General features: G+C 35.0%; 1 protein-coding gene across 7 annotated transcripts in view; it reads left to right on the plus strand.

Annotated features, from left to right (window-relative positions):
• Positions 1-13,163, plus strand: part of ATRX (ATRX chromatin remodeler) — a 219,707-nt gene that overhangs the window by 177,726 nt on the left and 28,818 nt on the right. For all 7 annotated transcript variants that reach the window (XM_046672819.1, XM_046672821.1, XM_046672824.1 and 4 more), the window contains 2 exons: positions 6,767-6,944; positions 10,894-11,088. In XM_046672819.1, coding sequence (XP_046528775.1) covers positions 6,767-6,944; positions 10,894-11,088 — 373 coding nt within the window. The remainder of the gene's footprint in view (positions 1-6,766; positions 6,945-10,893; positions 11,089-13,163) is intronic.

A 13,163-nucleotide genomic window follows, 5' to 3' on the forward strand; every position in this document is an offset into this window, starting at 1 on the left:
TAAATTTTGGTAATTTTCAGCCAATATTTCTTTGAATACTTTTATAGCCCCTTCTTTTCTCCCCTCCTTTTAGGACTTCAATGACAAGCATAGTAGATCTTTTTTTTATAGTTCTGTAGGCCCCTGAGTCTCTGCTATTTTTTTCTTTTCATTTGATTTCTATCTGTTCAGATTGGGTCATTTCTGTTCTGTTTTCAAAGTTCATTGAATCTTCTGTTCTCTACATTCTTCTGCTGAGTCAGTCTATTGAGTTTTTAATTTGTTATTGTATTTTTCAGTTCTACAATTTCTATTTGGTTCTTCTTTATGTCTCCTATTTCTTTGCTGAGACTTTCTATTTTTTTTTGTTTCATTTATCTCTAGTGTGTTAATAATTGCTTACTGTAAACAAAATAACAATAATAAATTATTGTAAAATAATTTATTACGTTTTTAAATCCCTGTCAGACAATTCTAACATTTATGTCATCTTAGTCTTGGTATCTGCTGATTGTCTTTTCTCATTGAAGTTGAGATTTTCCTGGTTCTTATTATGACAAAGATCTATTTAAACTGGACATTTTGGTTATTATGTCATGAGTCTGTGGATCTTATTTAAGTATTCTGTTATAGCAGGCCTCTTCTGACACACGTTCTGCTGGGGCCTGAGGTGCCCTACCTCATTACTATCAGTAGAGAGTGGGAGTTCAGCCTACTCACTTGGTTTCTGCTGATACTATCCTGGCTGGGAAGGTTAGGCTTGCCTATTTACAACCTCTCCCCCATTGGCCTCCACGGACACTACAGGGGTAACTCATTACTGTTTCACTGGTGGTGTAATTCCTCACTCTCCACAAGGCCTCTTTTGATACTACTGCAGTAGGGAGGGAAAAGGTTTTTCTTGTAACTGCTGTGGGGGGGTGAGGGTGGTGGGGTAGTGGTGGATGTCCTGGTTCCCTACATGGTCTTCACTGACACTGCTGGGTCAAGGGGAGGACCTTGTTGACTCAGACTTCTCTGACACCACTCTGGTAGTGCCTTGTCACAACTAGATGAGGGTAGAAGTCAGGGCTCCCCACTCAACTCAGCCTTTACTGGCAAGGGTGGAGGTGCGGCATATTTTTTCTATGCTGTTTGACTGGAGTTGAGCGGTTATTGTTTTAAAGTTTTCTATCTTGCTTGGCTGCCCCTCTTTTGGTCCTTTGGCTAGAGAGAGCAGACTTTTCTTGAAAATATTTTTTTTCATAGCACCCACTGGCATTTTCAAGTTGCTGGGCTCTTGGGCACTCAGTCTGGGATATGTGAGGCAAAAAGTAAGCCTATGGAACTTACTGCCATGTTGTTCTTTAGGTCCCACGGTCCCTAGCCAGTCTGCCTCCTTCTAACTTTTTAGAAACTTCTTTTGTTTGTTTAAATATAATGTCCAGGGTTTTTAGCTGTACTTATTGTGAGGAAGAGGGAACAGTATCTTTACTTGATCTTTCCAGAAGTAGAAGTCCAAAAATTAAACTTTTTAAAGAATTGTTGTATCTGCCTTCTGGTGAACATATATATGTGCTTCTGTTGTGTATATGTCTAGAAGAGAGATTGCTGGGTAAGAGGTATGTGTATATTCAGCTTTGGCTTAGACTGCCAAAACATTTTTCCAAAACAGTTGTACCGGTTTTCTCTCCCGCCAGCAGTGAATGTATGTGTGTTTTGGTTGTTCTCTATCTTGATCATCACTTGATGATGTCTTGTTTTTTTTTAAGCCATTGTGATAGATATGTAGTGGTAAGCCTTCATAGTCTTAATTTGTATTTCTATGGTAACTAGTTCCAGGTGGTTTGTAGATTTAAATGTGAAAGCTAAAACTTTAATAAAGATTTTAGAAGGAAACAGCAAAGAGGATGTTTCTGATCGTTCAGTAGGAAAATTTTCGTAAATAGGAAATGCAAAGTACCAATCATAAAAGGAAAAATTGATAAGTTCAGCTTCATTAAAATTGAGAACTTCTATTTATCAAAGGCATTTCACATTAAGAATGAAAAGGCAAGCCAGCAAATAGAAGAAGCAATTTTTAATACATAGATACAAAAAGGACTCTTAACCAGAATATGTAAAGAATTCTTAAAAATCAGTAGGATGGGGCCAGCCCAGTGACGGAGTGGTTAAGTTCACGTGGTCTGCTTTGGTGGCCTGGAGTTCGCAGGTTTGGATCCCGGGTGCAGACCTAGCACCACTTGTTAAGCCATGCAGTGGCAGTATCCCACATAAAGTGGAGGAAGATTGGCACAGATGTTAGCTCTGCAACAGTCTTCCTCAAGCAAAAAGAGGAAGATTGACAACAGATGTTAGCTCAGGGCCAGTCTTCCTCACAGAAAAAAAAAATCAGTAGAATAAACCAGACGACACCATAGAAAGATGGGTAAGAACCTGGAAAGAACTTTAGAAAAGACAATATCCAAATGGCCAATAAACATAGGAAAAGCTGCTCATCTTTATTAATTATCAGAGAAATGCAAGTTAAAAACGTTTTTTGACAAAGGTGCAAAAGTGTTTCAATGGAGAGAGGATAGCCTTTTCAACAAATGGTATTGAAACAGTTGGATAGTCATAGGCTGAAAACGAACCTTGACCTAATTAAGCTTCATCCCTATTCAAAAGTCAAGTCAAAATGGATCATAAATCTAAATGTAAAACATTATAGTTGTTTAAGAAAATCTTCAGGAGCTAAAGTTAGGCAAAGAGTTCTTAGTCATGACACCAAAGGTGTATAATCCAATAAAGAAAAATCAATAATTGGACAATCAAAGTTAAAATCTTTCATCTGTGAGAGACTCTGTTAAGAGAAAAAGACAAACCACAGACTTGGAAAAAATATTTGCAAATAGCATGTCTAACAAAGGACTCATATCTAGAATATATAAAGACTTCTCTAAATGTAACAGTAGGAAAAAAACAAGAATTTTCGCTTAGAAAATGGGCCAAGGACTTAAACCGACACTTCTCTGAAGAGGATCTATGCATGGCAGATAAGCATGTGAAAAGATGTTCAACATAACTAGCCAGTAGGGAAATGTAGCTTAAAACCACAAGGAGATATCACTTCATAACTATCAGAATAGCTAAAATAAAAAATAGTGACACTACTAAATGCTGGTGGGGATGCAGAGAAACTGGATCTCTTCCACAATGCTGGTGAGAATGTAAAATGGCACAGCCACTCTTCCTGGAAAACAATTTGGTAGTTAAAAAAAAAAAAACTAAACAATTAGGCATATACTTACCATGCAACCCTGCATTCACACTCTTGAAAATTGATGCCAGAGAAATGAAAACTTATTTTCGCATATAAACCTATACACAGATGTTCATAGCAGCTTTATTTGTAATAGCCAAAAACTGGAAACAACTCAAATGTCCTTTAACATGTAAATGGATAAACAAATTCTGGTATATCCATATAGTGGACTATTGGTTAGCAATAAAAAGGAATGAACTATTGATATTGATCAATACAAGAACTTGGATGGATCTCAAGGGCATTATGCTGAATGAAAAATGCCAATCTCAAAAGGTTACATATGGTATGATTCTATTCATATGGCATTCTTGATGTGTCAAAAAATTATAGTGATGGAGAACAGGTCAGGGTTAAGGAGAGAGTGTAAATACTAAGGGATAACACAAAGGAGGTTTTTTTTTATGGTGATGGAACAGTTCTGTATCCTGCTTTTATGGTAAAGTTACATGAGTCTACATACATGATAAAAATTCATAGAGCTATACACCAACCAAAAAAAGTATATATAATGACTGGTGAAATGCAAATAAGCTCTGTGCCTAGGTTCATAGTATTGTACCAACATCAGTTTCCTGGTTTTGACAATGTACTGCAGTTGTGTAAGTTATTACCTTTGGGGAATAGCTGGATGAAGGGTACACAGGAACTCTGTACTACTGTTGCAAGTTCTTGTGAACCTTAAACTATTTTTTAAAGGTTATAATTTAAAAAACAGACAATACCATGAGTTGTCAAGGATCTGGAGCAACTGGAACTCTTATATACTGCAGGTGGAATGTAAATTGGAATAACCACTTTGGAGAACTATTTGTGGTGCTTTAACAGTGCCATATACATACCCTATGACCCAGCAGTTCTACTCTTAGGTATATACCTAACAAATGCTTACATGTTTTTACCAAAAGACATGTACAAGAAGGTTTGTAGCAGCATTATTCAAATAATGGTTCATGTTTTAATTGTGTTTGTTTTGAGTGTATACTAGTATTAAGAAAATCTGAAAATATTTTGGTTATTTATCTCACTATGGACTTACATATTCCAGACTGAATAATATTAGAGGTTAAATAGTTGTAAAATAATTCTTAATACCAGTTTAGTCACTTCACTCTGTTTCTTTCTTTATTTTTCTTTTGGTGGCAAAATAATTTTGCTTCCCACTTGTATGCTTTTCAAAACTAAGATATATCGTTGATCACATCTATGTCTTGTAAACAAATACTTTGATTATTGCAAATTAGATTGCATTACAATTGTTTATATGTCTGTTGTCTTATAGTTGGTGGTCTCTTTTAGAGCAGTGACCAGGTGTTTTTTCATCTTTCGTATTCGCAGTCTAGCTCAGTACTTGGAATGCGTAGTGGTTTGATAAACGTGCTTATTAAACCTATTCAGCTCTTCATTAGTGGATAGATACCAGGGAGTTTTGAAGTTCTCTACAGGCTTCCTGTTTGTGTGTTTGTGTGTTTTTTAACCTACGTGGTTTATACCGTTCTATATGCTTGATCCTTTTGCTGGTGTGGAATAGATGTAAATAACTGGAGTAATTTTGGAGCAGCATTTGCCCATAAACCCTTAAATACGTCCACTAATTAAAGAAAGCACAGTTTGTTCTCTGTAATGAGTATTATAGGCAAGTATAAAGAAGAAAACAATTGTAATCTCAGTAACCAGAGATAACCACTGTTAACATTTTATGTATGTATGTTTTGTTTCTTAATGCAGTTGCATTTATATTTAATAAGGTTCTATATCCTGCAATATTCTAGATTTTTAATGGTAATATAACTCATTGAATAGCCAGAGAGTAATTTAGTCCTCTGTGTTGTACATATTTTTTATTTTCAACTTTATGCTCTTATAAATAATAGTGTGATATATTTTCTTGTATTTCTGATCATTTCTATAGCTATATTCCTAGACGTGGTAATTCCAAGTTGATATGAAACATGAATTTAGTACCTCTGTTCATTTTGTATCAGGATTTTTCTTAATTTTAAGCTTTTTCTTGTTATTTAAATTTTGAGCTTCTTTGCATTCTCATTTATAATACTATGTATGTAATGGGTATGCCATTTTAATTATTAATTTTGTCATGGAATTATAGAAAGTAAAGCTTGGCAAATAAAGGCATTTTGTGGAAATTGTTGAGAACTTATTATATCCCAAGGGTTTCCTCACTCTAAGTTGCCAACAGTAAACAAATTTATATAGTCATCCAGTGGAATATTATGCAGCCATCAAGCATGATGTTTACCAAGAAATTTGAGGAAATTCTCGTAATATACAATGTATATACAGATATTATCTTGTCTGTATAAAACCAAAAATGTATATGCTTAAAATAAAAGATAGCTATTGGAAGTGTACCATGATTTGAAAGGTGATTGTTTCTGGGGAGTGGAACTGAGTACTTTTTTTTCTTTAAACTTGTTTATATTTTCAAAAATTGTTATATGTAATCTTTTTAAGTTAAATTTTTATTTATATAACAATAATATATTTACATATTTTTAAAAAACAAATAGTTCTACAAGCCTTAAAATAATAGCCAGTCCCTTGACCAACCCCTTTCTACCCATGACTTCTATTCTCTGCAGGTAACCAATTACAACTCTTGGCAGTTCTTCTGGTATTTACTTACATATATCCTTTCTACAGTCTAATGTTGGAATTTACCAACATGCACATACACTTTTCCTCATTCATTTTCCCAATGTATTTTTTCATAATATTTGCCTAAATCAATTTTGAGTGTTCGCTTTATTGTGACTGTGTAGACATTCACACTTAAGCCATTTAAAATACTGTGATTACCTTTCCCTTTTTGTGCACCTGTTTATTTTTATTGACTTAATGTTTTTTACCATTTGCTTAGTTTTCTATGAACCTATCACTAACTCATTCTCAAATTCTCCTGCAGAAATATAAATTCTTGTGTTCCAATATAGCAGGTAATCTGTCAGTTTCTTTTTTTTGTTTTGAACATACCCTTCCCAGAGTCCTCTGTCTTCTTGATCCTATTTTAGCTACCTCAGTGCCTTGTATCTATCTGATTTCTCTCTTTACATTCATTATGCTGTTTTATAATTACGTATCAGTCACCTCTGCCACACTGAGCTCCTTGGGCACTGTCCTTCATTTTGATGTACTTAGTGCTCATGGCAGTACCGAATACAATATGGGCTTTTGAGTTATACATAAATTTTCTACATTTACTAGAAATCTGTAAATACCTTAAATACATTGTAAACATGTGATTTCCATATTTATCTTTATTCCTAAATCAGACTAGTTCATTTTCCAGCAATAAAATTCTTCCTGGGTATATAAATCATCAACCTGATTCCTTGGACATGTCTTATTTTCTTCAGTAAGTGAGAAATCAATTCTCTGAACTCCTGATTGTTCAGAAAACTGCCTTAGGTTTAAAAAGTCTTATCATAATTAAAATATTTGTGAAGCACTCATTACTAAAGCATTCTATATTTTCATTTTCAGAGGACGATTATTTATCATTTCTACGAAAGCAGGATCCCTTGGAATTAACCTAGTAGCTGCTAATCGAGTGATTATATTTGACGCTTCTTGGAATCCATCTTATGACATCCAGAGTATATTCAGAGTTTATCGCTTTGGACAAACTAAACCTGTGTATGTATATAGGTTCTTAGCTCAGGTAGGTTTATGATTTATATTCTCTTTTTCATATTGAAAGGTTGCATGGAACTGATAGTATTTTTGGAGTGTAGAACACATATATGCTATAGAGAGGCAAACAAAGTTGAAAATACCATTCCTGTGCATAAAGCAGCAGAAGTCAATTTTGGCCTCTCATGATTTTCTGTTTTGTAGTTTGTCCATGTCTGTAATGTCAGCTTTCTCAGATTGAGATGGATTTGCATGGGTAAACAGATTTAGCATTTTCTGTTAGTTCAGGAAAGTTAAACATTTATAGTTCTTTTATGTAGCATACATAGAAAAGATAGTAACTAAATCTAATTTTCTTATAGATGTAAAGGTCAAAGGGTCATTATTTTTAGTGGCCACCAGATATTCCCTTAAGTTGAGGAATGTGGGTAAATAAGAAAAAATTAACTTATTATAATAACAAAGAATCATTACAAATATAGGCAAGAATATTAAAGTCATTTCATTTAAAGATAAACTCAGGTATTGAAAAACAGACAAACTGAAGTTTAAGAAAAATAAAGAGGTTGATGTAGTTGAAGGTAATACAGGTTTACAGAATCAAGTTGCACTTTTAACTGGTACATCTACTTTGGGAGCAGATGCTACACTCTCTCCTTGCCTCCAAATCTGGACTTTTCAACCAGAGAATGGATTTTATTGGTAGATCCTTGCTCATTTGTTTGTCTTTAGCACATAATATAATTGGTAAACTACACTGTAAACACTCTGCTCTTATTTAAATTAAGAACTCCTTTCCATTCTAGTTTAGAATGCTATATATATGTAATAAATACGGCATTTTAGTCATTAATTTTCTGTCCTGAAATTATAGAAAGTAAAACTTGATATAAAGGCAGTTTATAGTGATTGTTGAGAGCTTATTCTATTCCAGTGAAAAGAGATTAAACTGCTCTCTTGCATTCTCACTTCAATAACGCCCTAAAATCTTAGCTCATGTACAGGCACACCTCGGAGATACCGCCGGTTCAGTTCCAGACTACTGCAATAAAGTGAATGTCACAATAAAGCAAGTCACATGAATTTTTTGGTTTCCCAGTGCATTTAAAAGTTATGTTTACACTATACTGTGGTATATTAAGTGTGCAATAGCATTATGTCTAAAAAAACAATGTACATACCTTCATTAAAAATACCTTATTGCTAGGGCTGGCCCAGTGTTGTAGTGGTTAAGTTCATGTGCTCTGCTTCGGTGGCCCAGGGTTTGCAGGTTCGGGTCCCAGGTGCGGACCTGCACACCATTCATCAAACCATACTCTAGCAGCGTCCCACATACAAAATAGAGGAAGATTGGCACAGATGTTAGCTCAGGGACCATCTTCCTCAAGCAAAAAGAGGAAGATTGGTGACAGATGTTAGCTTAGGACCAGTCTTCCTTGCCCAAAAAAAACCAAGAAAATACTTTATTGCTAAAAAATGCTAACCATCATCTTAGCTTTCAGTGAGTCATAATGTTTTTGCTGGTGAACGGTCTTGCCTTGATGTTGATGGCTGCTGAGTGATCAGGGTGGTGGTTGCTGAAGGTTGGGGTAGCCATGGCATTTTCTTAAAATAAGACAATGAGGTATGCCACATCAATTGACTCTTCCTTTTACAAATGATTTCTCTGTAGCATGCGACGCTGTTTGATAGCATTTTCCCCACAGTAGAACTTTTTCCAAAATTGGAGTCAATCCTGTCAAACCCTGCTGCTTCTTTATCAACCAAGTTTATGTAGTATTCTAAATCCTTTGTTGTTATTTCAACAATCTTCACAGCATCTTCACCAGGAGTAGATTGCATCTCAAGAAATCACTTTCTTTCCTCGTCCATTAAAGTTTGTTCATGAAATTGTATCAATTCAGTCACATCTTCAGGTTCCACTTCTGATCCTAGTTCTCTTGCTATTTCCACCACCACATCTGCAGCTACTTCCTCCACTGAAGTCTTGAACCCCGTAAAGTCATCCAGGAGGGTTGGAATGAACGTCTTCCAAACTCCTATTAGTGTTGATATTTTGACCTCTTCCCACGAGTCAAAAGCGTTCTTAATGGCATCTAGAATGGTGAATCCTTTCCAGAAGGTTTTCAATTTGCTTTGCCTAGATCCATCAGAGGAGTCACTATCTATGGCACCTATAGCCTTACAAAGTGTATTTCTTAAATAAAACATTTAAGACTTGAAAGTTGAAATTACTCCTTGATCCATGGGCTGCAGAATGGATGTTGTGTGAGCAGGCATGAAAACAACATTGACCTCGTTGTACATCTCCATCAGAGCTCTTGGATGACTAGGTGCATTGTCAGTTAGCAGTAATATTTTGAAAAGAATCTTGTTTTCTGAGCAGTAGGTCTCAAGAGTGGTCTTAAAATATTTCCATAAACTATGTCGTCAACAGATATGCTGTCATCCAGGCTTTGTTGTTCCATTTATGGAGCGTAGGCGGAGTACATTTAGCATAATTCTTAACAGCCCTAGGATTTTCAGAATGGTAAATGAGCATTGGCTTCAACTTAAAGTCACTAGCTGGATTAGCCCCTAATAAGAGAGTCAGCCTGTCTTTTGAAGCTTTGAAGCCAGGCATTGACTTCTCCTCTCTAGCTATGAAAGTCCTACATGGCGTCTTCTTCCAGTAGAAGACTGTTTCATCTACACTGAAAATCTGTTGTTTAGTGTAGCCACCTTCATTAATTATCTTAGCTAGCTAGCTCTTTCTGGATAGCTTGCTGCAGCTTCTACATTAGCACTAGCTGCTTCACCTTGCACTTTTATGTTATGGAGATGGTTTCTTTCCTTAAATCTCACAAACCAACTTCTGCTATCTTCAAGCTTTTTTTCTGCAGCTTCCTCACCAATCTCGGCCTTCATAGGATTGAAGAGAGTTAGGGCCTTGCTCTGGATTAGGCTTTGGCTTAAGGGGATGTTGTGGCTGGTTTGATCAACTTTCTCCATATCAGCAATAAGGCTGTTTTGCTTTCTTATCATTCATGTGTTGACTGGAGTAGCACTTTTAATTTCCTTCAAGAACTTTTCCTTTGCATTCACCACTTGGCTAACTGTTTGGTGCAAGAGGCCTAGCTTTGCCCTATCTCGGCTTTCAACGTGCCTTCCTCGCTAAGCTTAATCATTTCTAGCTTTTGATTTAAAGTGAGAGACATGCAACTCTTTCTTTCACCTGAACACTCAGAGGCCATTGTAGGGTTATTAATTGGCCTAATTTCAATATTATTGTGTCTTAGGGAATGGAGAGGCCTGAGGTGAGGGAGAGAGATGGGGGAACAGACAATTGGTGGAGTAGTCAGAACACACACAACGTTTATCGTTTGTCATCTTAAATGGACATTGTTTGTGGCTCCCCAAAACAATTACAATAGTAACATCAGAGATCACTGATCACAGATCACCATAACAAATAGTTACAAAAAAGCTTGAAATATTGCAAGAATCACCAAAATGTGACACACAGACATGAAGTGAGCAAATGCTGTTGGAAAAATGGCGCCAATAGACTTGCTTGGTGTAGGTTTGCCACAAACCTTAAATTTGTAAAAAATACAATATCTACCAGGCATGATAAAGTGAAGTGCAATAAAACAAGGCATGCTGTACTCTTTTATTTCTGTTTACCTTGGTATCTGACTGCACTCTTACTTCCACCAAGTAAAGAAATATATAAAACAACACATGAATCCGTATTGGTGAGATAATATAGAATGATTTATCAGTAATGTAGGTTTTCTTTGGTCAAGGTAAACTATGCTGAACAGATAAAATCTCTCATGAATTAAGCAGCATTGCTAATAAAAATTGCTTTATGGCAGTATATTACAATGAAGTTTTGCCATTTCATATTAACCAATAACTGTATTTCTCCTTTATTAAGTTTCATGTTTACAAAATTTATTTGTTTGCATATTGTTCCTTTTTTTTTAACAAAGGGAACCATGGAAGATAAGATTTATGATCGGCAAGTAACTAAGCAGTCACTGTCTTTTCGAGTTGTTGATCAGCAGCAGGTCGAGCGTCATTTTACCATGAATGAGCTTACTGAACTTTATACCTTTGAGCCAGACTTATTAGATGACCCTAATTCAGAAAAGAAGAAGAAAAGGGATACTCCCATGCTGCCAAAGGTAAACATCTTTAGATTATTACCTTAAGAAAAAAACCAACATAGACCAAGAAAATTTTACTACTACTATGAAAGTCATCTAACTAAGGCTGTTTTTCAGAGAGAATAAAGTTGTATTTAAATAAGAGAGTACTTGGTCAATTCTCTACATAACACCCCAAAAATATAGTTAATCTGAAATACGTAATTTATGCCAACTAAAAAGGTCAGCCCTACAGATAAAGGTTTGTCAGTAGAAACCTTAAAGGAAATAGTATGGTTCTCTTTTAATAACCTCCAGTAGGGGTCATACATAATTTTAATAATTCTATATGAAATTTATCTGTCTCTTCCTTAACATTCCTTGCTGTCATATAGCAGTTAAGAATCAACAAATAAAAGTGTCTTTACTTGGTATTTTTCACTGTCATAAAGTAAGTAAGACTTTCACACTTAGAAAAGGAAGCTTAGAGGTAATCTAGTCAAGCCTCCTCTCAATTTGTAGATGGGGAAACTTAGGGTCAGAGACATTCAGTGACTTGCCCATGGTTTTCAGTTAATAAGTGATAGTGTGCTGGGACTAGTATCTACATCTGTCTTTTGGTCCATTGTTCTTGGATAAGAAAACATTATTTAAATTAATACAGAAATTTAATATTGTAGATGTCATCTTGACCCTTTTGAACATAAGAGAAAACCATATGTTCTCTGATCTGAATAAAGAGTTTATATATGTAAACCTATTCTAATTAGCTAAAAAGCCATTTTAAGGGGAATTGTTGAGGGAGGTACTGTTCCTATTGTCCTGGTTTCCAATTCAAGCACTTAATGTTTGATGTAGCTGTTAAGAGGTTGGGAAAACAGCTACCAGGTTATGGTGTCACTCTACCGAAGTCACTTTAGTGATTTGTAGGAAAAAAACCTCGAAAGTATCTTAGTTCTTCATATGGTTGGACACATTTAAATAAAGCAAAAGGTAATAGGAATAAATATATCTTTAATGCTAATATAAATCAGTGATTTCTCCAGTTAAGTTTTAATGTGCATGTCAAAGTAACATGAACATGGAGCATTTGGAATTTTTTTTTAATGTCCTTTGTCTATATAAGCAAATATTTTGTTTTTCTAATCAAGGAACTTTTCTTCCATTTAAAGTTCACTGATAGGGCATTTAAGAAAGAGTGTGTGTGACAACCTCTATCAAATCCCTTTGATAATGGCTTAGAACAACATGGAGGTTTAAATCTACCATTTTTATATTACATTTAAAACACTTTTAAAAAAACCATTTCAGTTTCCATGTTATAAAATGTTAAATTGATAGCAGTTTGGCTTTCTGTCTTAATTATATTATTACAGAATGTGAGTAGGATTCTTGAATAGTCTTTGGGAAGTTTTCTGTACACAAACAAATTTGTTTGTATACCTTTAAAAGCACACAAATGGAATCATAGCATACGTTCTCTTCTGCAACTTGCTCTTTTCACCTAGACGTTTCTTTTGTCTTTTCCCATTGATACATATACCTCTACCTTTTTTTAAAAAAACTGCATAGTTTTCACTTGCCTTGTTTTGTTTAACTCTTGTATCCCCAATGCTTTTCCTGTCAGTTACTTAATTTTGTATGGTAAGAAGTGTTCTTTTAAGGACTTACACATATGTTTATGTTTTTAATTTTAAAGGTAATGAAGTTTCCCTTCTCAATTTGGGGATGATTTTATATCTAATTAGCATCTTTCCTAAAATTACAATTAACTTTAAACTTCACGTTTTATGAGAAAGCTCATGGTCAGCAATATTTCTGATAGGAAGCAAACATTCCAATTTGAAAAGGGGTAATTGCTTTGAAGTTTTTCATTATATGGTAAATTTCTGATTGTAGGAAATCTTTAATTTGATAAACATTTATTGATTATTTGCTGACTTTGAGGTGAACTGTAAGGGTATACTAAGAAGTACAAGACACTGTCTATGCTTTAAAGGAAATTAAAAGAAATCCAGCAGGAAAGAAATGCTATTTAATTGTTATAGGATGTCTGGAAAGAAGCCATCTGTTTTATAACTTGGCACTCTGGGTTGTCAAAGGTGTCATGCTTT

This window comes from Equus quagga, chromosome 10 (assembly GCF_021613505.1).
Source record: "Equus quagga isolate Etosha38 chromosome 10, UCLA_HA_Equagga_1.0, whole genome shotgun sequence".
Taxonomy (NCBI): domain Eukaryota; kingdom Metazoa; phylum Chordata; class Mammalia; order Perissodactyla; family Equidae; genus Equus; species Equus quagga.